Below are 27,005 nucleotides of genomic sequence, written 5' to 3'. Positions count from 1 at the left end.
TCCGTGCAAGCGTGTACTGTTAACTGTAACACTGTGACCATGTGTGTGCGTAAAACATATATTTTATTTTGTGTCTGTATGCGTGTTTACAGCATACGTGTAAAGCAAAAGCAAGTCTCATTAGAGAGGTTAAAGATCCATTTTCGCTCTCTGTATGAGCCTGCTCTTTGTGTCTGTCTGCGCATCATTGGACACTGTGCCACACACACACACAGAGACCCCTCCTACTTTCGCCTTCACAGACATACACAGACACACACACACACTCTTTCTCTCTGCTCTACACAGAAACACTGCTTTGTCACGATTCTTTCTCAAAGGTTCAGGTTAATTTGTTTTATTTTTACTTTACAGCAGTGACTCCGTTAGTGTGTGGCTCAACCGAATGTCATTAGAAAGATTTCTTGTTTATTTTTCAGATAAAACAATGTTTCCGTTGTGTGCGCATGCATGTGTGACAAGAGTAGAGGAAGCGTAACTGTGTAAGACGAGAAAAGGAAAAGGGGAGGGGCTCCTCACACACACACACACACACACACACACAGTGCCTGCGCACACAAACGGAAATACTAATCTGTCAGGATTTATTTATTTGTATTTTTTTAAGGTAAAGTGCAGGTTGATTTGTTTTATTTTTACTTAATTATTTTATGTATTTATTTTTTTGGAGCTATGGAACGAATAATTAAGTTTCATTATTTCTTATGGGAAAATTTGATTTGGTTTATGAGTGTTTTAAAATGCGAGCCCGCTTTCGGAAGAATTATGCTTGTAATCCAATGTTCCAGTGTAAATATAAACATGCATAACAAAGTTAGTTATGTACAGTATATGTGGACACTGCACACATACATAATCTAAATGATTATGCTTTTAATAGTTTATGTCAAGGATCTCTGTTTCTGTCTCTATTACACATACACAAACACAAACAGATGACACACAAAGTGCTTACAAAACTGCATAGAAAGTAATGCCTGTCTATGCCAGTCAAACAGGTTTGACAAATATTAAATTCATTTTGGAATATATTGAATAATACATCCTGAAAATAGTGAAAACTGCTTGAAATTCATGGCAGAAATGCTGAATGTTGCGAGGGCTACGTGAAAAGCAAAATCAGCCAAGATCTTCAGCATTCTTCAAAGAACCATCTCCTCTCTAGTATCTTCATTTTCTGCTCTGTATAACAAAAGGAGAGATTATAGTCACATAAAAAATGTTCATACTAGACCTTTTAATTGCCTAATGTTAATGTAATATGTAATATGCAAAATTTGATGCATATCTTCAATCTTTGACTAAACAAGGTCTAAGGAGAGGCATCTTATTAATATTTTTTTAAATAATGTTCATTTGAATTTTATGAGCAGTCATTCTGAAAGCCTGTAAAAAATAAATCACCAGTACACCATGTGTACGAATGACTACACCATGTACACACTTACGCTGCTTTCTGCAGGGTGGCCTGGATCTGTCGGCGCCGCTGTTCATTTATGGGATAAAGGTAGAAGAACATCATTCCTATGAGCAGCAGACAGATGGGCACTGGGGCAACTAGAGCCTGCAATGTGATGATCACTTTAGGATCATGGCTACAAGCACCTGGCTGGTACCCTGCAAAGCTGAAGAGGTGGAGGTGAAGTATTTTGCGTGATCGAAAGCAGTGCTCAGCTGGAGATATACCATCTTTTTAATCCATACCTAAATTATATATATCCAAATATATAATGTCTATTCACGTAAAAAAACAACAAAATTGCCCACCCCCACTGTATAAGCCCATGCTGTGCACTTTGACAACTCAAATCTTAAATATACTGTTGTTTATTTTTATTTATTTTCAAATATTTCTATATACTGTATGTGATTGCCTCACATAGTGAATAACAGGCTACATACCATTCCACAATAGATAGACACTTAATCAAATCAGTTTTTAATAACATACTAGCTGTTAAACTTTTAACTTTTTGAGTAATAATATTTTAAAATCATTTAACTTAATGTTTAGTTAAGACACATGCAAAAGATAATTATATTTTAGTTCAGCAGAGTACAGTATGTAGTTTTTAAAAAGAAAATGACAATTATTCACCATGTGAAAGTTTGCCACTGATATAAGTTCATCCACTGAACACAATACATTTTTATGTTTCAAGCATCTGTACAAGTCATCAGGGAGTAGTAAATGATACCTCTAAATATGTTTACAAATGAATCCTTACTGTAGTGCAAGTGTAGAGACACCATGTGCTACACCTCCACCAAACTTGTTAAAAAATACATAGCAAGAGTAAAACATGGGCTCCAGATCGGTACATGATGGATTCTTCACTTTAAAGTCATCCACCACATCTGGCAGCATTGACCTAAAAATTGAATAGACAAGCAGTGCAAAGAAAATCATTTATATGATTTTTCTTTACCATTATCATTTATATATTACAGGTTAGATAAACCAAATTTCTGTGAACTGGCAACTGCCAGGCAAACAAGCTTTCCTTTTTATCTTTTGGCTGTTCCTTTTCAAAGGTCGCCACAGGGAATCATCTGCCTCCATCTAACCCTATCCTCTGCATCCTGTTCTTTTACACCAACTAACTTCATGTTCTTTCTCACTGCATCCATAAATCTCCTTTTTGTTCTTCCTCTAGTCCTCTTCTCTGGCAGTTCCAACCTCAGCATCATTCTACCAATATATTCATTCGCCTCAATATATTCATCTCTCCTCTAAACAGGCAAACAAACATCACACCACTAATAATAATATATAATAGTAAATATAATGTCATTTATAAAAAAAGAACCATAAAGTTGAATATGTATGTGCATCTGTTTTCGATTATTTGACTTTACAGAAGAATATATAAGGATGATATTTTGCCTAATGTGAACTTACCATGGAAGTAGATATAAACTTGCTAGACTGGCACCAGCCAAAATTGCCACCATGGAAAAGACAATGAAATTACCCTTCACACAGGATAAAATGATGAGAGCAGGAATATAAACCTGTACAGAAATAAGAGAAAATCAATCTTCTTAATTTTAAACACTTTTTAAACATATTGTTAACATACCATATGTATTGTATTCGCAATGTTAATGCACATATGGGAAAAAATTATTTGAAATACAATCTCACTGTTAGCCCAATGAAGATAGTGGTCTTCTTGCCCAGCCTGACCAATAGCATCTGCCATAGTGGAATGGACAATGTGCCTGCAATCTGCACACAAAATGAGAGTTTTAAATTTTTGTAAAATAAAAATGATTAATCTACTGTATATACATAAAAAAAGGTTTTGTCTGTACATTAGTCAGAACTCGCTCTTTTAATGATATCTTTACATTTCATACACTGCAGGACCCGAAACCAGTCGCAGAAAAAAATTTTCTGTCTGCCAGTCTGTATGTCAGAATTTAATTAAACAACTAGTTATGTATTAGCCTGAAGCTAAACCTGTGCCATAAGTGTTGAATAGAATGGGAAGTTATGAGCAGTTATGTGCCAGATTACATCAAAGTATTTAGCACTTTTTAGGACACATTTTTATAAACTCAGAAACAACAGTAACGCACCTACAAGCCGCCACAATCCTCATCAAACACGAACAAAATGCAGCATGGATTAACCCCCAAAAAAGGAAAGTAGACTATGAAAACTGAACTTTCAAAGATGAATGTAAAGATCAATGTATGTTTATTTTTCCTGCAGGAAGTTTAGAACCATAATTTGGCATTTGGTTAAACCCTTGCCATAAATAAAATCAAAATGTTGAGTAGAGCTGAAGTTATGAGCAATTAGGTATGTGCCAAATGACAAACCAGAAGTTTTGACATCGTACTGCGCATGCGTCTTAAAAAGCACTAAAGTGGTATAAGTAATTTTTTTTTTTACATGCTGGAGTTGTTTTTAAGACTTTTTTCATTTGTCATATGTGATTCACTCTCTAATTACCGAACAGGGAGTGTATTAGGTTACATGGTATTTGTTTAAAAAAGTTTGAGAAATGCTAAGAATTAGGTCCTGAATCCACAGAGAAAGACAAAAATGTTTTCAAATAGTACCTTCCTTTATTAATAATAATAATAATAATAATAATAATAATACAATGCCTTACCAAAAATGCATTATTTAACTTTTAATCCTTTAGCTTTATTTACAGCACACCATTACCATGGCACTGTTTAGATAAACTTATGCAATGTTGCAACATTCTTTTCTATACAGAGTTGCAATAATTATTGTCCAAAAATGCCCTGCTCATTTAGTACATTCAGGTAGTCAGCTGGCTTCATTTTATTGCAACATAACATGGCTGAGCTGAGACCTAAACAATTGAAACAACCCACAGATCATAACACTACCTTCAGAGACTGTGCATGATGTGTTCATCACTTTATACACTTCCCATCTCAACCTGACATGCCTACCGCTCGCTCTAATAGGATCTGGAATGTTCCTGACACAAACACATGAGACTCCCCATAATAATCCCAGTACAATATTCCTTCACAGAACTGATCCAACCATGTGATAGTGTTGGCAGTAGTCCTACTGCTTTTTTATATTATTATTTTATTTTGTGCATTTCTGTAATCACCGATCATGATCATTCAACATTTTTTCTAACACATTTCTTCCCTGAATAATATGTTAGACAGTTTTTAGCCCAATTTTAGTATATTTAGCAATATAATTATTTTTTTCTTCAAGATATGTCTTCTGACATGGTTGTTTAATAAATAGGAAGGTACTCACTGCATTAGTTAAGGGTTAAATAACATATATGGTGTCAGCGGAAATATATTTACAGCAATAATCATTCAATGGAAGGCTCTTACCTATTTGTTTAGTTAAACTTTAAGCTGTTTGGGGGGCACTTTGTCAAAAACATGGAATACCATAGTCTCGAAATGCTAATTACCTGTGGTGTTCTGTTTTTGTATAATTGTGTTAAACTTGTTTTGCATAAACACAAATTGTATTATTGCTCATGCAAACTCTGTCTCGTGTGCCCACTCTCTAATTGACTGGTTTTGTGGCATATTTGTTATGCTTTGCCAAGTTGAACAAGCATCTGACTTCGAAGCTAAGAACCCATGAGAGACAGAGAAAAATAAAGTTTGCGTGCAGGCAAAAACAGAATTGTAAAAAACACTACTTTTAGTTTTAGAAGCAACACATACAAAAAGTTTAGATTTAGACTATGTGCAATCACTACAGAAGATCGTCCATGGCACGCTATCATACAAGTAAGCAGGTCTATTACAGCGTACGCAGTCTGGAAAACTAATGAATAAAGGAATTCCACACAGTCAAGAAGTATGCCATGATATCTTTGGAAATTACGTAGTGTGGCTTAAAGTTCACAACAGTTTAATGGCAGTACATCATGATTTTCATGTTGTGACCTGCTTATATTGGCCACATGTCAAAACTTGCTATACTTTTAAGATGTGTTGAAGATACAAAGAAGGTGACAGAAAAATGTGTTCTGCATAGTCTAAATCAAGCAATGATTGCATCACACTGTAAATCTTATCATCATGAATAAATGGTCTAAAACGAAACTTCTGGCAAAAGGCAAAATTTTGAAACATTTTGTTTGGACACACGCATTTTCAAGTGAATAAAAATACTGGGACATATTGATTTACAGGTGTTTATTATTGTTGTTATTGTTATTGTTCTTAGAGAGATTGTTTAATCAATTGATAGCTCTAAATGTCTACTCTTGTTTTAAGGCCAGAAGATCAGAAAAGTGTCTACGACAAAAAGTAATCCATATTTAATTTAAAAAAGGGGAAACCTTTTGATTGATCAGAGCCATTGCTTAAGCACTGAGTATATCCAATGCAGCAATTTGGAATGTCATAAAACTTATACAGGGGTACATTCTTATACATCAAAATAAACAATAAATGCAACAAACTATAAAGTATAAAGGCCATATGACAAGATGCTAACCACAAAATACACAAATTCACAAAAAACACATAACTAAAAATAACTGCAAGTGGTTAGCTAATTACCATCCAGGTGTTAGTGTTGGCAAACTGTACATCTCAAGTCAATCAGAATGTGGCCTGGAGGTCACATGACTGATAATGTTGTCATGATAAAAATACAAATCTTTCCAGACGGTGGTGAAAATCAAATGCATGCTAACACATGCAAAGACCTTTGCTCTGAAATTTTTTTCTGAATCATTCATTGATAAAAAACATAAATTTGCATAAGTAACGCCTCCTGTTGTATACATGTGGCAACAGTGAGTGCAAGTTCCTACCGTGATAGCAATGTCCCCTCACTATCATTATACAGGTGGGGTGAGTAAACCACAAACTGCAGCAGCCAGGTAAGAGAAAAGCACTAATCCTTATCATGTCAATGTGTTAAAAAAGGTGAATAAACCATTTTAGCTCTTGTGACTGTCTCTTCTGAGCTGGTCCAATAAGGCAAGGATCTCATGCCGTTCCAATACCAAGAGCTGAACAAGCTGGTTATCAAAGCAAAGATGTGTTCTTGACTGAACTGAGACTCAGTCTCACCCACATTTACTCTTGGCAGGTATAATTGTCCGTTTGCATTCCCACAATACTGCAATCATGCCAATGAAGTACAGGTGGCCAAGATGCTTCATGATGGCATCATAGAGGAGGCCACTAAACCCTGGTCCAGCCCTATTGTCGTAGTTCCCAATCTCTGAATTCAATGCCTATCCGTTACCCTGTGTGGACGAACTCATCAAATGGGTGAGAAAGGCCAGCCTGATTTCTATGCACAACATAATCATTTGGCAGGTGGTCATTTTTATCAATTTTCCTGCTGTCATCAGTTGTTTTTAAACACTTATCTGTGGAGTGTTGCTTACAATTTTCTCTCCAATTTCTTATCTCCCCAAAATAAGATTGCTCTAAAAAGCTCCTCTCTATGGGATACATGATCAAGCAGAGATCGCCACAAAACCATGAATGCCTCCTCTGCATTCTTCACCTCAGCCTCACTGAAGGCCCATGAAATGCACCCTCTACGCCTTTAAAAAAAGAATTTGTGTGCATCTAAAAGCAGAGTTATAAGCTTACTGTGGCATAATCCTACTATACAACATGCATTGTATGCATACAATAACAATTTCTAGAATAAAATCGAATTGCTGAGTCCGTCCTAAGGTTTTCATTAACAGATTTTGACAATGTACATCCTGTTAGATGAATCAAACTTTACATATATGACCTGGTAAATAATATCACCTACATGCCTACACTTGCTATATTCTTAACTTGTTTTGAAGATCCATAGTTCATAGGAAAATAAGATACGTAGGAAGAACGCACGTTTTGAATGTCTAAACCAAACAACCATTGCATAACACTGTAAATATTATCATCATGGACACACAGTCTAAACAGAAACTTCTGGGGAAAAGCAAAACACAATTTGTACCAAAGGTTTGACCTGTTTATGCCTGTTTCGTTCGGGCACACCCATTTTCAAGTGATTCAAAATAGTGGAAGAAGTAATTGACAGGTGTTTCTTGTTGATCAGGTGTGCTTTGTTAGAGTGATTTTTTTTAAAAACAATAAACAGCTCTGAATGTCTACCTTTGATGTAAAAGGGCTGCCTGAGAAGACTGCATTTGTTTTGATAGATCATAGAAATTGCTAAATCACTGAGCATAGCAAATACAACAATTTGGAATGTCCTGAAGAAGAAGGAAATCATACGTCTACTAACAACCGGCCATCCAACAATGTAAACAGCACTTCAGCACCGAAATACTGTAAGAGCTGCAAAAGCTTTTAAAAACTTCCACAGGGATTGAGGTATTACATCCAGTGTTCAAAATGCAGAAATATAGAGGTCATACCACAAAATACACAAATTTCCAAAAAAAAAAAAAAAAACAGTTACACAAAGGTTCTGAAAGCAAGACTAACCTTCACCAAAGTGATGTAAGGGGCTTGTAAGGCTGCTTCTTAAATAGACTCACTTATCTTTACAAAAGAATAGTTTTAATTCAAAATAAATTCAGAGGTACATAAATTCTACAGATACATTCTGCTTACCAATTTACAGAGAAATGTGTCATATATAATCGTGATAAAACCCATCGACCCAAAACACACAGCCAACACAACAAAGGACCTTATTAGGGGAAAAAGTGGAAAGTTAAGCATTAGACCACTGAACATGTCTTCCACCAAAGTATCTTTGATTACCTTTCATTTGTGTCCAGTGCTTCCTCAGTGGTACAGGTAAATGTAAACCTGATGAAAGTGCCATATACATAAGCGTACAGTGACGGAGCACTTACCAGTAATATGAGTACAAGGTGCTGGAAGTAAGCACCCATTCCAGCTGCATATGTACAGAAAAGAGCAAAGTTTCCCTGGCCCATCTACATAAACAAACAAACAAACAAACACACAATAAAATAAATGGCACAGTATTGATTATACCCAAGCTCCCTATGCGACAAATTTCTTCTGATTTTACATCAAATTATTACTAATGTGGGTTGCCAGTAAGGTACTGTAACATTTACAGTGAACAACATTTATATTTATGCTGCTGTATTGGCTGCATCACTCTTGACTCATCACTCCCAGTTTGATCTGGGTTTGGGATCAGCACTAAGGATGCCCTGCAACACCAGTAGCTACTGTAGGTCACAAACCCAAACTTTTTGCATGGCAAACAAGAAGCCTACTACTAAGACACTCTATAAATCTAACAATTCTTGGCACTAACTTTGTTTGGGGCACATATTTGCCATGAAGTTGCTTTAACAACCTTATGCAACATCTTAATATAAGATCTTTTTAAAGTTGCATTGATTTTTGTAGTTGTTGATAACCAAGATCTTGTATAGTAGAAACCAATTCACTCCATGAAGTCATCTTAAGCTATGTAGACAAATAACTCAGCAAATAAGCTTAGACCTGACCCATTAAAGCAACTTCAGATCAGTGGGTTGTATGCATGATGGGTCATTTCGTACATTATGCAAACACATGCAGAAGGAATATATTTAATATGTTTATTCCTTTTGCATGTGTTTGGGTAATGTACAAAATGACCCATTCAGATTAAAAATTCATCCTGATCAGGCTTGACTGGGTCTGACTGTTCCAACTGAGGTCTTTACATAATGCATTTTTTTATTCTGTTTGGGCTATTATTCTGAATATTTGGGGAATATTAGGTCCACGTACAGTAAATGCACCTACAGTAGCATTTTTTCCATGGTTTGCTACATGGGTGTTAAAGAAATGAGAAACTACCCACTGCAACAGTTAGAGTTAAAGAATTGTTGCCAAAATTGTTGATAAAAAATATTAATCACAGTAATTTTCCAGTCAAAGGCTCTTAAGTTTTTACTTATGTAATTCAAATAACTTTTTTTATTTGACCAGGCATTGTATTTATAATAATAGCCTAATCTTGTATAAGAGAATGCACTGAGCCACCACAACCATAACATCAACACAACGAGCTTGGATTAATTTATCATTGAATTAAAAATATTTAGAATGTAGTGCATACAAAAAATGTAGGGGTGTCAACCATAAGTATTTGGTCTCTTAATGGACGTAATTGTCATTATATGGCATAGATCTATTAATTTGATTAGATAAATATCTATGCAGCATGAATGAGATCAGTCACATCAGAATGTATTCAACTATAGGGCACTGACATTATCAGTCAGCACTGGCATTGCAGAGATTTCATAGCAGTGTTAGCAATATAGCTAAGTCTGGCTTTCTTCCTTTTTCTGAGCCTCAAAAAATACAGCCAAGTAACTGCTTTCCACCCGGCAGAGCAAATTTCCCAAGCATATTTTGGCTAAAAACACATCCACTGTTTAAATTGTATGAGTGGTCAAACAAATATAATATGCTTTAACCCAGATGGTCCGTGCAAAGACATAACATTGTGCGTAAATGTGCCGTTTCAGAGTACGCGTCTATGCAGAGATGCATCTACATTAGTCATTTAAAAGTTCATTGTAATTATGAATGTAAACTGTCATGGTATGATTATCAAATTTAACCAGGTTCCATCAGCTCAGTTAAGCACATCCTATCATTCCAACTGTATCCTCCGTCAACCAAAAGATCAGGTTCACTGCAAATATGACTTACACTTTTTTAAAGTAAACTGTATAGAAATTTATTGGTAACCCACGTTTATTAAAAAATAAAAAATAAAAAATTACAATGTGCCTAATAAGGCCTATGTCCTTTATTTGTATATTAATGTTGAAGGTTCTAACCTGAAAAGCAACTGAAGTAAAGAGAAATCCGAGCACAAGTTGGACATATGACTTATGTCTCACAAGCATTTTCATACCGCTCAGGAATGAGACTTGTACGCGATCCAGCTTACTCAGTGGAGCTGATAAAGAAATTAACACAATAGGATGCAAGCTAGTCAGTAAAAGCCAACTATGGGAGATTGTATTACCCTGGTAAAAATAATTAACACACTTGGTTATTCCATTAAAAAAAGATTCTTTCACTTACCTAATTGCTCCTTCACTCCGAGGAACAGCACAGTGCAGGACAGGAAGTAGAACGCTCCTAACACCAATGCAGCAATCAAATAAGCTCTCCTCTGCAGGATTACAACACATTGGCACTACTCCTTAAGTCACAAACTTAGTGTAAATTATTTTTAAATAATAAAAAAATGTGTATGAACGTGTTTTTCATTGTTTTAACACTGTGTGTCAGTAGATGTGTTCAGCTGGTGTAACAGGGTTTAGGTATAAAGTACACTTAAATCTTCTACATGTTTCAGTTTCAAATAACCTTTTAGGAAGCTTAGATCTATTTGAGGAGCTCTGTATACCATATAACAGGCTGCCGCACATATACACATACGAAATAAATGAAATTGATTCATGCTGTAATTAAAGCAAATGCAGTCCAATGAAATACTAGAGTGTGGGTAGGAGGTTTATGGCTGGGCAATGTATTTTAATATACATGTAACAAATCTAGAATATATAAATTTTATGCAGAATATATTATATAATTAGTTTTTATTTTATTTTAAAAAAATATTTAGTTTGTTTTTTAAAAGTAAATTTATTAAACATTCCACCTATAACAAATATATCAAATACATATTTTTACATTAAAATCAACAATAAAAAACAATAACTATAATACATGTTTTTATTCCTATTATGCACAACAAATAGATTTTAAAATTCATTTTTTATTTAAATATTTTTTTAAACCACCTGGTTAGAAACGCTATATGTAACTAATATACAGTATGTTGTTCAGGGCCATACAGTACATACATTTCTGTTTGGGCTCTTGTGGATCATAACTGAATTGAAATATAATACCTCTATAATACCAATCTCTGCTGTTCCACAAAGGGACAAAACAGAACAGTAAAATAAGAGTCAAAAACATAGCTACTAATAAAATGTACTAAACATTAACTCTTTATTAGCAAGTCAAAAAAAAAAAAAAACCACTGCAACCATGTCTTTTCCAAAATAATACATTTTGGAGTTTCACAGCAATGGGGTACTTGCACAGATTTATGCTGTATAATGACAATTAGATATAATGCTGTATAATATCAATTTAGAGGCTAAATATGTACAGACAACAACCCTACTTCTTTTTTTGCAATGCAAAGAAAAGCTGTGTATCAAACTAATTAGTTTGAATCATCCCACTTGACAGTGAAATGCAGTACAGTACATGTAATGAGGCCCAGTTTTAAAACCTCTGTTACAAATTATTCTTTTACAGTAAAAACATTATCAGCTACCTTTTGCATGTAAATTTGCATTGTATATTTATACTGTTTCTGCATGCATTTTTTTTGCATATTGAAACTTAGCACTCATTTCACTCCTCCTAAACAGCTTTGTGCATAGGTTATATGTGGTCTCATCATTTTGGATTAAAGCATCTGCCAAATAAACAAATGTAAATATTTGGTGCAAATGTAAATGTGTTATTCAAATAAAGTTTTACAGTACTGTTTATGTTAATATTACATGTTACAGGATACATGAGTGGTGTGAGGTCACTCTTTATCATCTTTACCGCTTTATCCTGTATACAGGGTCATGAGAACATACAAACTCCATGCACATAGACATGAGATGGGAATGGAACACGGAACCTGGAGGTGCAAGGCAACTGTGCTAACCATTAAGCCACTGTGCTGCCTACTGACAGGTATACAAGATGTAAATGTATTGTTGCCAAAAATAGAAATGTATTTTCCTCCAGACGTTTCCCTGACAGTATATTTGACTAACCATCAGGACATTTATGAATTATCCTGGAGGGCCGGTCTTGTGATGGCCAGTCTTTTTTTCCCAGCATTATATATCCTATATAAAGACAGGTCATCTTAGCTGAAGTAAAATTACTAGTGCAATCTATAATAGTAGGTAGTAGTTTCCATCACAACCGAAAGTATCTAGCACTCTTTTTAAAAGTATCAACCACTCGTTGACACCCATTTTAAACCTTAATGTACTGAAATCACTATAGTATGCTATAGTACAATTACTATATGACTGTATACTACAGTTATGACATTGTGCAGTAAATTACTATAGTAAATACTGTACTACTGTACAGTATACTACAATATGCAGTACTATAGTAATTACTATAGTAAACTATAAGTTTGAGAAAGTGTGAGAAAATGTGTATTATTATAAAAGATTGAGATTCAGATTGTCCCTGTGCAATGTGCTGGTGATAATGAGTACAGTGGCAAAAAAGCAGAAACATCACAGAGGAGTGAGCATGGAGCAGGTGCTGTGCAATGCGTACACGTCATGTGCTATGAACTAGCGCTGCTTGATTAAGGGCAGAAATCATATTCATGATAATTTTGGTCAATATTGACATTGTCACTGACTTCGAAACATCATGGTTTTACTAAACTTTTTAAAATAATTTTGTTTTCAATAGTGGATTTTCTTAAAATATTATATTACCTAATATTAACTATTTTAAAAAGGTCACAGTCTGGCTGAGAGTAAGTTTAGGCTTTGAGGGTTAGAGTGCACCACTTTAAAGCAAATGGTTGCACAGACTTTATAACACAAACTGTGAAACTCATGACTATAAAATGACAAAATGACATGTGGCAGAATAATTGTTGGGTCTCAATAATATTTTCATAATCTTCAATCCAAATCTGTAACTTAAATTCAGACTAAAAAAGAATTCTGAGAAATGTAGAATTAATTAATTTAATTTCAGAGTCCTACTGTGAAGTAGCTAATTGAGCAAAAAGAACAAAATGTTTTTCTTAACACTGGTGTTTCAGTGCCAGATTACTGCTGCAGACTATTTGAACAAATATTTCCGAAAGTTAAACTAGTCAGAATAAATTGAACAATATTTAGAGAAGTTTCTGCCAAATTTCTGTAAATTCTTTTTTACCCATCAACTTCAATTGTTAAAAGTTAAATTAAGGACTTCTCATCCATTCTTTTTTCAAATCATAGCCTACTAGGCATATAATACAGTGGAACCTTGGATTGCAAGTAACTTGGTCTGCGATCATTTTGTAAGACGAGCAAAATTTTTTATTTAATAAAACGAATGAGTCATTCTACACAGTAGCCCCCTCCTGCTTTTACATAAGTGTTTTGGGCTGTGGAACGAGTTTCCATTATTTCTTACACTTCCGGAACAAATGATGCTTGCAATACAAGGTTTAACATATTTGTATTTGATAGCCAGCCCAGCAATAAAACTATTTGTTAAATATTTACTCTATATCTAAATAAACAGGATTCCATTCTTCCACATAATGTCTGAATATTGCAGCGGCAGAAAACGCAGGTGATTATTTGCAAAAATAAAATTGAAGCACGGAATCTGTGGCTAACATGTCGGATCCTACGACAGAAATTCATACATTGTTTGTCCCTCCATATCACCCACTTTTTTGGTGATAAATAAATCACTTGTTGTCTTCTAAACTGTCCATTAACGGTCTATTTAAGAAACGCTACTAATCAGGGAGAATGAAGTTTATATAAATTGTAATTACTACTCCCTACACCCTACTCCCAGCGCAGGAAATGTCTGATAATGGAACTTCACTCTACAAAATTCCACAATTCAGAACACCATGCAACGTCACTTCCTCCTTGCTTTACCATGGTAACACAAGCACCTCGGATACCTGTCGCTGCTGCTGTGGAAATCTCACGCTACGGACATTAAATATAGAATATTTATCGAAAAAAAACTGATACCATAAAAAAATATAAAACGTATTGAAACATTTATAACTTACGAATAAATTGATTAAGGTACATGATGTACGGAGATGTGTTTATTTATTTATCTTTTTTTTTACAGATTAATAGCCTATTTAATTAGTACTTTAATCACTGAAGTTTGATTTAAGCTTATACGGCGCCTCATAGGTGTTGCATAATACACCATTTAAATTAAAATGTAAATTATTGTGTCCTATTTATATTATAAATATATAATTCAATAATAATTATAATAAATATAAAAATTATTTTTCAAGTTAAATTTTTTCATACTCCAGCGATATGTAATGACCTATAGGAAATTATTCATTCCCTTTTTCAATAAACTGAAGATCAGTTGTTTACTCATTCCCTACACCGCTACAGTTTGCTTTGTGCGCGCACGCGTCTCATAGGTGTGCGTGCACGAAGAGTATGTATGTGTGTGTGTGCTGAGAGTACGTATGTGTGTGTGTGTGTGTGCGCGGAGAGTATGTATGTGTGTGTGTGCACACATCTCAAAGGTGTGTGCGCGCGCATTACATATGTAGGTGTTAGAATTATTTTATATATAAAGGAGTTATTTCTACTCTCTTGCTCTTTTCCTCATGGATCTGATATTAACGTGTTAAATCTTTCCTGTTGCTATCTTCCTGTCTCCTCTTGCATCTGCTCCTTAAGGTGTGAACGCTCCCACGCTCACCTTCCCATTCTCTCTTCATGTCTCTCTCCCCCTCTCTCTCTCCCCCTCTGTCTCCTTCCCCCTCTCCCCCTAACTCGAGCCAACATCTTGTGATCTGTCTCTGGACGGACACCTCTCTATCTTCCTCTCCTTTGATTCTTCAGGATCTCACCAGGACATTTACAATGGTTCATGTTCTTTGTAGTAACATATGTATATGGTACAAGCGTTTGGTCAAACATATATAAACCCCATCTTTTGCTGTTAATAAACAGAGACCTTTCTGACAGACAACGTGTGTGTGTGTTTGACTGAGTCTCTCCTGGCGCCAGAGAAGCTTATCGAAGCACAGCGGACAGACCGAGCAACTCGCCTCTCCTACTACGTAACTTTAGAAAAACTTAACAGTAGGTTTTTGAGCAGTTAGTAGTATATATGTATGTGTGAGTGTTTCATATATGTGTATGCAAGTGTTTCATATGTGTGTGCATCAGTGAAGTTTGATTTAAGCCCTATACGGCGCCTCATAGGTGTTGCATAATACACCACTTATTTATTTTCCTTTATCAAGGTTAGACTATTCATTATTAATTTAATGAATGCAAAATATGTCATGACAGCAAAACAGTCCTCATAATGTGTGAATTGTTAACAAACAAATGTACCTGAGTTAGATGTTGTAGACATGGAAATTTTTGAGGAAGTCTTTACAGGGACCTCTATGGACAGTGTGTGTGCCTGTGTGTAGGTTAAAAGTAACTGAAGCATAGATACTGTCTGCACTCTTAATGTATATGCTCTTCCTGATTTAATATTTACGGCATTTGGTAGATGTCCTTACCCAGAGCAACTTGAAGGTTAAGAGCCTTGTTCGAGGGCCACACAGTGGTGGTGCTGGGTTTGAACCTGGGATTTTCTAATCAGTAGTCCAGCACCTTAACCACAGAGCTGCTTACACCACAGAGCTACTCCTGCCCTAACAGCCTATATAAAAATTTAGACGAAGTCAGAAAGAGAGAGTTTGTGTAATCTGAATATAGCGTGTTCCTGTTGTGTCAGCCAGTTCTAATTTAGTTAACTGTTAACTATTTTGGCTATGTCAAATTAGGTGTCAGATGATCAATAAAATACTTCAAGGTTGAATTGTTGCTTTCTGTATGTGGAGATAAATTAAGTTGAAGGATAATTAAGGAACCCTTTACTTATTAACATTACGAGAAAAAAAAATAACCAAGTGTGTTGTTAGTGTTGTTTTAGTTAATTCTTTGATAAACAAACATCTTGTTTCAGTTTTAATCCAGTGTAATAAATTGGGTGTGCTTGACAGAACATTCTTGAAAAACTTTTTGTTGCCAGTCTGCCTCTGGGGACAGGTTATTATTTATTATTGTCCAATAAATTTGAATTATAACTGTGCTAGAGTGAGGCTTATAAATAGTCAATGTCAATATAATTAAAAGGGTGTAATTGGTTAATGGTAAATGGTACTGTCCGGACCCACCTGAAGTACTCAAACATGTTGCACTGTATAATACTACAAATCATAAAGTATAAAAACAAACCCCAAAATTTTGTCCTCATTCCTCCTTGAAATTAATTCCTGTTTATGCCACTTTTTACAATGCAGAAAATGATACATATCCTTCGCCAACAGTTAATTACTTCTGGGGCGTGCTGGTACATGACAACGACAAAAAAGTACTGTCCTTCGCCCTAGTGATCTAGACTTCAAATACATACTAACTATAATAAAGCATTAGATACCTTTGTGGTTTATTAAACATAATTAAATTCCTAATGTTTTTATGTCTTTTGGACTTTATTTAATATTCATACGTTTTTTTTTTTTTAATATAGTACAGTATTCATCTCCAGTGTTGGGTGTAATGCTATACAAAGTAAGCCGTAAGTACTTGGATTACTTTTTTGATGAAACGAGTAATCTAATGCGTTAGGTCCGCCATTTAAGTACTCAGTTATTTATTCCTGATTTTCTCCCTAATTTAGTCATGTCCCATTCCTCCACGTCAATAGGGGACTCCCACAATAAGGCTACTACCACCACTCAGCGCCAAAGACTATCACGTGTTTCCTCCGAACTGCATGACGTCAGCCGAACGCATCTTTTTGAACTGCTTGCTCACACACTGTTGGGGGCGGCGTAACAGACATAAATACGGATTAAATTTCCCTAATGAATAAGCCCTAGGTAACAGTGGCAAGAACAGAAAATCCCTGAAAAAACATGTGAAAGAAAACTGAAACCATATAGCCTATATGGTCGTTGAGTATGGCTTATTAAATACATGATTGGACAGCTTTGAGTCATGACTGCCTGAGCTACCATTTGCTACAGTAACTAGCATACAGTATCTCACTCACTTACTCAGTTACTCATCGCCTTTACCACTTCATCTTGTGTACAAAATAATAGCTAAGTAGCTAAAGTAGCTAATGTAAAATACCAACTGAAAACATACTGGCAGTCAGCAGCCTATTCCTTGTTTTGTTTTTTAGGACTTTCATCTACAAGAGTTCTGACAGAAAGAGTGTCTGGGATCCTTTTATGCTCCACTCTTTTGTCAGTTAAGTGTTGGTTTATGCCGTCAATACTTCACTCATGTCATTTTGCTAATTATATCAGTACAACAAGCTAGGTTAGACATTAAAATGTACTGTATCAGAAAACAGCCAAAGACCTAGCTGTCTTCAAAAAAAGACTAAAGGCTTAGCTATTTACCAAGATATCAAATTACCTCAGTTTATTACATCCTTTAAAAAACATATAAAACTTGTTTTGTTTTTCATGCTACTAACCTTTTTTTAAGACCCTAGCCCGCTCTCTAGCCTAGTAAATTAGCAGGGGACTACAAAGCCTTTCCGTCACTCAGTAAGTTGTACAGTAAATATAAATGAATAGAGAATGAAAAGCACTTAAATATTAGATAAACTTATATCCACTCTAACTTTTGAAAATGTCTGAGGACCAATTTGACTGACCTGTGAATTGGAAAATGTGTTTTTAAAAACAGTACATTATTTGCTAATGTAATGTATGCATGCCTCACCGTATCCTGTAGTGTGTCTGTAAAAAGAGCGGTGGAGCTGTTGTACAGCTCAGATGAATAGTTTCTCGTTAGTGCAAGAGTCTCATTGAGCTCACTACATGCTTGTGCTTTTTTAGCATGATACACCCCAACAATCTGTCCCTGGATGGTGGCTCCTGCCAATGTCGCAAACATCTCCATTCCCATCCCTGCAGAATGAACAGAATGAGGAGGGCCAGAGATAAAAAGGTAGACCAAAAACATAGATGAAAAAATGATTAAACATAGATTGAAAAATGCCAATGTAAGCTAATTTGAATTTTAAAAATAACCTTTTGACAATTACTATACACTAGTACTGTACTTAAGTACATATTTCTGTACATAAGTATATCTACTGTATACACTACATATATATATATATATACAAAATACAAAATCATTCAGTATTTCCATATATAACATTAAAAATTTATAAATAAATAAAACATTACAGGAGAATATATGCATGGCTGTAAAGGAAAAAAAATAGTTCAAATCAGACCAGTTTTCAGATGGAAACAACAAACCTAATGTTCGCTCTTGGGATTTTCATAAAAATAGAAAGGAGCGAGTGTGACAAAGTTACCAGAAGAATTCATATTGTCCAGCAAACTCAGTAAAACCTAACAACTATTTTACTAATACTAATGTACAAAAGTCTTGGGCACATACAATAATATGGCATAAGCAAAAGATGCATTTGAAAACATTTTTGCACAAAAGAAACTTCTATAAAGAGCAATAAAGAGTAATAAAATAAATAGTCAATATTTGGAGTGAAAACTCATTGCTTAAACTTTGATTGCTTTGATATGCCAAAATGAACTGGCAAATCAAATCAACTAAGCAAATAAGCAGGGCTTTTTTTAAATTCCTTTTTTTGTTTTAATTTATGGTATAAATACATATTCTATTTTATAGGCATTGCAACGATTTAAGCATGATGTATACTGACATTCAAAGCAGTTCTTTGTGTTGTCTGGATTTTTACATGGGTACCACATCCTCGTGGGCTGTCTGGGATTTCCCCACCTCCCAAAAATATGGCAGTACATGGATAGACTACTCTACATTATCCTGAGTGCAATTTCCTGCATGATCTTTCCCCCCTATTTGTTCATCTGTTTGTCAATTTTCACCCATTAGCCAGCTCTCCATTATCATATGAAACCTTCCAGCTTGGGGGAGTGAAGGGTAGTAAATGCTTTCTCAGAGACACATGTCCTTTTTGGCATACATGCATGAGCTCACAGGTTGGCTCATCCCTCCCACTGATAGAGAAACAGCCTATTCTGCTCCATAGACACATGGCCATCACTGAGATATAAGCTTACATTCTTCCAAAAAAATAGCATGAAATCTGTTTTATTATGCCCCTCAGGTGCCACCCCATGGTGCAACTGAGTGTGTGCATGATGCCATGCCATTTATTAGTATGTAATGGAAATTATTAATAGTTGCATTGAAAGAACACAGTTGAATTAAAAAAAAAATTTTAATTGATTTTAAAACAAAATAATAATAATAATAAAGAAAATATTTATATATGTATGGATTTTATTTCTTACTGTAGCCAGTAGCTGAGTCTCTGTCTTTTTGGTTACCACCCAAAAACATGTTTAGAGAACTGTAGGGTACATGGTAGCACTAAGATAGAGGGAAAAAAAGACAAAACATTTTAGGTGGATCATGAAAACAGGGTGTTTATCTGTTCTTTTAAAATTGTCTTTGGAACAAAATAGTATATTTACTACATATTATATTTACCACATCATACAGAGACCATTCCCATTGGCTGTATTAAAGCAAGTTGCTTCACATAAAATGTTTCACTCACTCATCGTCTCTACCGCTTTATCCTGTATTCAGAGGCTCACGGGGAGCCTGGAGCCTATCGTCATCTGTTTTATTAGTCACATATAGGTACCTTAACACTAGGCAGGGTACACCCCAGACAGGCTGCCAATCCATCGCAGGGCACACAAACTCCTTCTTCTTCGTCTTTCGGCTGTTCTTTCAGGGGTCGCCACAGCGAATCATTTGCCTCCATCTAACCCTATCCTCTGCATCCTCTTCTCTCACACCAACTAACTTCATGTCCTCTCTCACTGCATCCATAAATCTCCTCTTTGGTCTTCCTCTAGACCTCCTGCCTGGCAGTTCCAACCTCAGCATCCTTCTACCGATATATTCACAATCTCTCCTCTGAACATGTCCAAACCACCTCAATCTGGCCTCTCTGACTTTATCTCCAAAACATCTAACGTGGGTTGTCCCTCTGATAAACTCATTCTTGATCCTATCCATCCTTGTCACTCCCAAAGAGAACCTCAACATCTTAAGCTCTGCTACCTCTAGCTCTGCCTCCTGTCTATTCTTCAGCGCCACTGTCTCTAAGCTGTAGAGCATCGCTGGTCTCACCACTGTCCTGTACCCCTTTCCTTTCATTCTCGCTGATACTCTTTTATCGCACAACACACCTGACACTTTTCTCCACCTATTCCAACCTGCCTGTACCCGCCTCTTCACCTCCTTTGAACACTCTCCGTTACTCTGGACTGGATGGCACACACACACACTGGGCAATATGGGAACACCAATGAGCCTTATCTGCATGTCTTTAGACTGTGAAAGGAAACCAGAGTACCAAGTAGGAAACCCACCAAGAGTGAACATGCAAACTCCATGCACACAGAGACCGGAATCGAGCCTGGCCGGGAATCGAACCTGGATCCTGGAGGTACAAGGCGACAATGCTAACCACTACACCACCGTGCCGCCCACATAGGCTACATTTAAAAAAAGTAAGCTTAAAAAGTGCACTTCTTTTTAAAAGCTTAAAAAGAAGCACTACTGTAAGTCACCAGGAGATTAAATCCTGATAATGCCCCAGTATTGGTATTGCCATATGAGTAGAGAGGAAGGAAAAAAGGAGAAGAAAGCAAGACATGCCTGGGAAATTTTACACAGTCTAGAAGAAATGTAGGAATCCTAACCAGCCGTTTCTGTTCAAGTGTTCAGAGAGTGGCATTAGTTTATTACAAGATGGTATCAGTCAGGTTTAATTAATTAATTATTAATATAGGAACTAATTAATTAATGAAACGCTTTAATTTATTGTCACTACAACTAAACCCCAAACAAGCACTGTAGAACATGTAGGAGCAGCGCAAAAAATATAGTCGCAATAAAGGTCTTACACTCATGAACGTGTCAAAAAGACAGCACCAACCAACGAACCAGCAAAAGCTGAAGGCAGGAGACATGGTGTTCTTAGGAGTGTACCACTGCATAATGTAGGAGATCACTCCCAATGGCATGGAGTACACAATCCTGTAAAAGAGAAAATGAACAGAGAAACACTGCATGCAAGGAAAGTCTTCCTGACCTAAGACTTAGGTAATAGGGAACTGTAATTAATGGTTGGAGGGGGAAAAAAATATTAAAATAAATGTGTGTTGGTCCAGACTTATTCACCAGGCAGTTGCTTTTTGTACAGTTTAAACATCCTTAGAAGTACTAGACATATTTCAACCCAAAGCATTAACAGAATAAAAAAGCAAATTCACTTGCTGCTTTACTATGATTATTGATATGATGATTTTACTAAAAAATCCTGACGTAAACTTCAATAAAGATATAGATTTTTGAGCTAAACCACAAATCAATATTGTGATTTTTGATTATGATTACACGTATGCTAATTACAGCAAATATCAGAGTTTGTGTAAGAATCCTTACGTTTTATGTCAAATCTTTCATGACTTTTTCAATAGTACCCCAAATTTGTATTCATTTCATGTATAAAACCTACATTAGTCATATATATAAAATAAAAAAACTTTTTACAATATCTAGAATATCACAAACTATTTAATATATAGTCTATTAAATAATGAATTACAGCATTTTTCATAAAAGTCTACAAAGTCTGGGTTGAACTGATATGCCTAAACCCCATCTTGATTCAGCACATATCTGTAGCTCATGGGAATAACCCTGTATTTTTAGGTTTGTGAAAAAGATAAAAAAAATAATCTGAGGGCCGATAAATGATTTGTATATTTAGAAAATTTAGGGCCATGTAAACAAACTGCAGGCAAAATTTTAGAAAAATTATATATAATATAAATTATATATTATGTAAATAATAATGTTTTTAAATGAATTATTGCAAACCAATAGAGAATATTTTTTATATATTATTTTGGTCACAATGTTGCTAAAAAGCACGAAAGTCAATATTACTCACTCACTCACTCACTCAAAGTCCATCCCGCTTTATCTTTTATACATGGTCGTCTGTAGGCTGGAGCCTATCTCAGGGGACTTAGGGTACGAGGCGATAAATTAAATTCATGCAATGAATTAAAGACTAATTAATATGCAAGATTATTTATTTTTAAATGTACAAATTAAGATTTGTATTGTTTTACACACTATTTCGCACTCTAAAGGCTTCCCTAGTTAGGCCCTAGAAGAGAAGATAAAGGTTCTATGAACATTAGATTATGATAGAATTTGCTTTTTAAATCATTTTAAAGCTCCCATGCACCTTTAAATAACAGGGTTTTTTTTTTCATTAGAGTTGAGACTTTACAGCTTAAAGCTGAAACTATGTACAACATTTCCCACGAATTCTTCTTATGTTTTGTGTCCTACCCTATACTGTACCTTACCAGGGAATAAGTTTGCCTAAGCGAGTGCGGCCACTCCTGCTAACCATGTATCCCACTAAAGGGTCTGTGATCGCATCCCAGACTCGGCCAAGGAAAAGATGCATAGACACATAGAACGGAGTCATCTGAAAAATACAAAGGATTGAAATATTTAACAATATCTGTTCACCACATTTGAACAGTCTGTGAAAACCCATTTAAAGTCATTTTTGTGATTCATTGTTTTCTTCATAAAATCATTCTATAATATTTTATGTAAAAAAAAATAATAAATAAATAAAAAACAATAAGTCACAAAAAATTACTTTAACTGGGTTTTTACAGCCTGGGTCAAAAATATCATTTTGAAGGTTTTAAGAAGCCCTGTGGGCTGCCTTTTCTCCACAGAGTTACAAAGGAACTTACCAGGATAAGTGCCAAATACCTAACTAAACTGGCAAATGAAGTACGGTGCAGAATGTTAGGACTAATAAACACTAAAAAGTGTATAAAGTGTCACCTATGGGATCTGGCAACTGTGCAAATGTCTTGAGCCATCCCTGTCTTCATATTTAGCTTCCAAAGTGCTAGACTTTCTTGATTTTTATGTGTTCTTGAAGAATAGTTCTCCATGCCTCCAGAAAGACTTTTTTTTTGGCAAGTTTTAGGTTTTTATTTTTAATTCCGACCTGACCAGTTTCATAGAAATTTTTCTTTAATGTAATCTACATAATTTAATTTATTATGAATAATACTGTTGCAGCACAGTACTTAGATCACTATCAACATTTAACTCAAAAATTGCAGATAATGTCACTTCTTGCATATACTTAGGTGATAAATTTAACTAAGTCAAAAAATGCATATTGCATTGATTTCAAATAACCCACATTCATGTTAACTAATTATTTTCCTAATGCATTTTATAAATGTTTTAACAGATTTAAATGTTTGCTCCAAAACATGTATACTATATATTTCTGCTTTGCCCATAAAAGTTATAGTGTTGTACTGTACATTTTTAAAATATAAGGTAATAATGGTGCAATAATAGTACAGGATATCAGTATAACTGTTTCTAACAAGAAGTCGGGCAGTGTTTCAGTGAGCTGCTTCTGAGACATGTCAAAGGAAGCAGGAAATAGTTGCAAACTAAATGATAAGATTATGACCCTGTTTAAACCACATGTCTATCCTTTTAACCCTTGTCTGAAGTCTGAAGGCGTTTTGGGGTCCTAAAGAATTTCTGACATGTCCTGACATTTGTGTATTTTTCAGTTACTTATAAACATATAAATGTCTAAAGTCTGATTACACTGTATTTAGCACAAACTGGGCTACAGTAATATGTAAGCAGCATGTATGTAAGTTTGTATATTAGGGAAAAAAAACAGTTATGCGTGATTAGTTAAAACATGTAAAATACAAGTCTGCTGCAATGTTTGCTTTACAAGAAGCATATCAACATCTGACCTGCACAATATCCAGTAGGAAGATCTTCATGAAAAAGCCTTTGGCATTAGATGTCATTTGATAAGGCATCCCTCCAATGCCATAGCACAGTTTCTTTTTTAGTGGAATGCCTGGCTCTTTCTGCAAAAGAACAACATCTGTGCAGTACATCACATCTGAATCCACAGTTAAACAATGCAACAACAGTAGTAATGCCATTTGACTAAATAAACGCTGTACTGAAAAGAGTGTTTAATAGCATTCAAACATAAATAACAAAATGGCTAAAATATTATTATTATTATTATTATTATTATTATTATTTTATTCTGAGTGGAGTTTCTGTGCTTTTGATACATTTCAAATTATTTCAAGAGTCACATAGATTTTAACATTCCAACTGTGTGCTTTGAGCAACACAAATGACTTCTTTTGCTCTTGTGAAAAAAGAAATACCTCTCAGTTTTATGTGCAGGTAATGATGGTCCAACCAGATATTAGGTATGAATGGGTATTGATTTTTCACAGGAGTGATATGGATGTAAAGTATGTGAGTATTTTTTTATTATTATTTTTAATTTACAATATTGCTTTGGGTTATTCTTGTAGTTCTCTTTGTGCAATATTACATGTTGTCTGAAACTTTGGAAGAGACAGATTTCAGAGCATATTTGTTGTACAAATCGGTGGGGAAAAAACAGATATTCGACATGGAGTATTTAAGAAACTACCTGTTGCTCGCAGTTTGTTTCCTTAGCACACGCGATGTCCGCGCGCTGTGTGTGTGACTCCGGGCGCATCCTCCTCGCGCGCCTCCACAGCAGCTGACACTTTCACACACTTGGGGTTTTACAGGAAAAAGACGAGCGGTCGGAAACAGTTAATCCTGCGGCACGGAATAACTTTGCGTCGGATTCTTTCGTGAAAAGCACAACTACGAAAAAAAGTTTATATCCGGTGGCCAGGCTTCATGTCTTGGTCAATGTTTGTTGTTGATCCCAGAGCGATTTCTTTTTCTCTTTAAAATGAAGGATGAAAGAACACTCGCTTTCGTGTAGCCTATCTACAAACAGCCGCAGCGGAAATCTTGTAAGTAAAGAAAAGTAGGCGGTTACCCCTGAGGGCTGATTGTACACGCTGCAGGGCGAAGCACCCCGAAGTGCCTGTCAACTCCCCAAGTCTACGCCTTCCTCAAATGCAATGTGCAACTTGTGCGCACAAAAATAACTGAATAAATATCAGACCACATGACCAAGTACAAACGACCGTTTTTCATTAACATTTTCTCCCGTTAAGGCCCACTGAAGCCAACCTATCATAAGCGCACACCACCAGCGCTTTATAGTAGTAGAGTCAGTCAGGGACTGTCGAAAAAGTGCAAGACCTGGGCAACTGTGTAAGTATTTCACCAAGGTTATAGTCGTCTACATCGCAGCATTGCAATATTAATATACAGTATGGGTACAGTTTCATATTGTGATTAATTGTACAGTATGTATGTATGTATAAACAATTCTAAAAGAAAAATTGCAATGCTAAACTTTTTGACTGTCAGAGTTACACATATAAAACGAAATCCACTATGATGCAACCTAATACTTCTACTAACTTAAAAATAGATTTGTTTAAAAATAGTAAAAAGAAATTTATTAAGACTTTAATTGTTGGAGGCACCGCTGTAAAGCATATTATCTGTAGTATTTACACAAATAGATAATAAATTCAGTTTTAAATTGTTTATTTTTAAATTAAAATATATATTTTTTAAATCTATCTTTTTTGCTCGTAGCATTTACATTTGCAGCATTTACAACCAAATAAACTACCTTAGAATGTATTATTCATAATCATGATGGCAAATAGGTTTTAAAACTAAATGTAAATCATTTCAAAGTAATTTTTAAAGACCTATAAATATAAATCCAGGCCTTACTCTTTTTACAATCTAAAAAAGAATGAAAAAATATAAAACAATGTATCTATATTATTAATCTTAATTTACCGTAAATGCATTTCATAGACTTTTTTTGTTTAACATTTTGCAAAGAAGTTGTTACAGTTCTTACAAATACAATTTATACTATGCTTAAGATATCTTTAGAAAAAATACCTTTCTTACATTTCCCATGGAAAGTTCATATTTTTGCCTGATTTCTGAATTTAAATATGCCAAAGTTCATTAATTTTCATTCATCTCCTATACTGCTTATCCTGTTATACCATCATGAGAGGATAGACCCAATCCAAGGAGACTTTGGGCACAAGGCAGGGCACACACACACACACACACACACACACACAATTAGAGAGCACTAATTTGTATGTTATGTCTTTGCATTGTGGGAGAAAACCGGAGCAACCAGAGAAAACCCACCAAGCACAGGAAGAATATGCAAACTCCATGTACACAGACCTGAGGCAGGAACAAAATCCAGACCCTGGAGGTGAAATGCCACACTGCTAACAACCACGCCATCATGTCGCCCACATACAAACTTATTAGTCCAAATTTAATATTGGGTTTTTTTACAGTGTAACTTCTGTTGTATGTACTAGTAAAACAATGGCTTGTAAAATATTTTTGCATAGTATACAGGTTATGATTTAATGACTTAAATAAGAAAAAACAATATTTTAATAATTATAAATCATGTAGAAACTTGTTTTAATAAATAATTTAAGAGCCTTATTGAAGATAGTCTTGCATCTGTAGGTTCTATAGTTAGATACCATCAAACTTATTTATTATTATTAATAATAATAATAATAAGAAGAAGAAGCAAAATAAGAATACAAAAAAAAATATTTTTGCTAATTATATTTTGCTGCATTTGTA

The 27,005-nt window shown here is 35.0% G+C and overlaps 1 protein-coding gene across 1 annotated transcript; it reads right to left on the bottom strand.

Annotated features, from left to right (window-relative positions):
- Window positions 1-699: 699 nt before the first annotated feature.
- Window positions 700-25,467, bottom strand: LOC128510283 (sodium-dependent lysophosphatidylcholine symporter 1). Its single transcript, XM_053482463.1, has 14 exons — window positions 24,901-25,467; window positions 24,191-24,310; window positions 22,739-22,863; window positions 21,260-21,392; window positions 19,628-19,706; window positions 18,039-18,226; window positions 10,543-10,633; window positions 10,293-10,414; window positions 8,328-8,411; window positions 3,149-3,232; window positions 2,903-3,015; window positions 2,229-2,372; window positions 1,449-1,625; window positions 700-1,182 (listed from the first exon to the last, which is right to left on the bottom strand). Exons 1-14 carry the CDS (start codon window positions 24,967-24,969, stop codon window positions 1,143-1,145), a joined length of 1,569 nt encoding a protein of 522 aa, XP_053338438.1. The 5' UTR covers window positions 24,970-25,467; the 3' UTR covers window positions 700-1,142.
- Between the last annotated feature and the right edge of the window lie 1,538 nt (window positions 25,468-27,005).

Source organism: Clarias gariepinus, chromosome 22 (assembly GCF_024256425.1).
Source record: "Clarias gariepinus isolate MV-2021 ecotype Netherlands chromosome 22, CGAR_prim_01v2, whole genome shotgun sequence".
NCBI classification, from domain to species: Eukaryota; Metazoa; Chordata; class Actinopteri; order Siluriformes; family Clariidae; genus Clarias; species Clarias gariepinus.
Note: the sequence above shows the minus strand (reverse complement) of the source record. Positions and strands in the feature narration are given on the sequence as shown.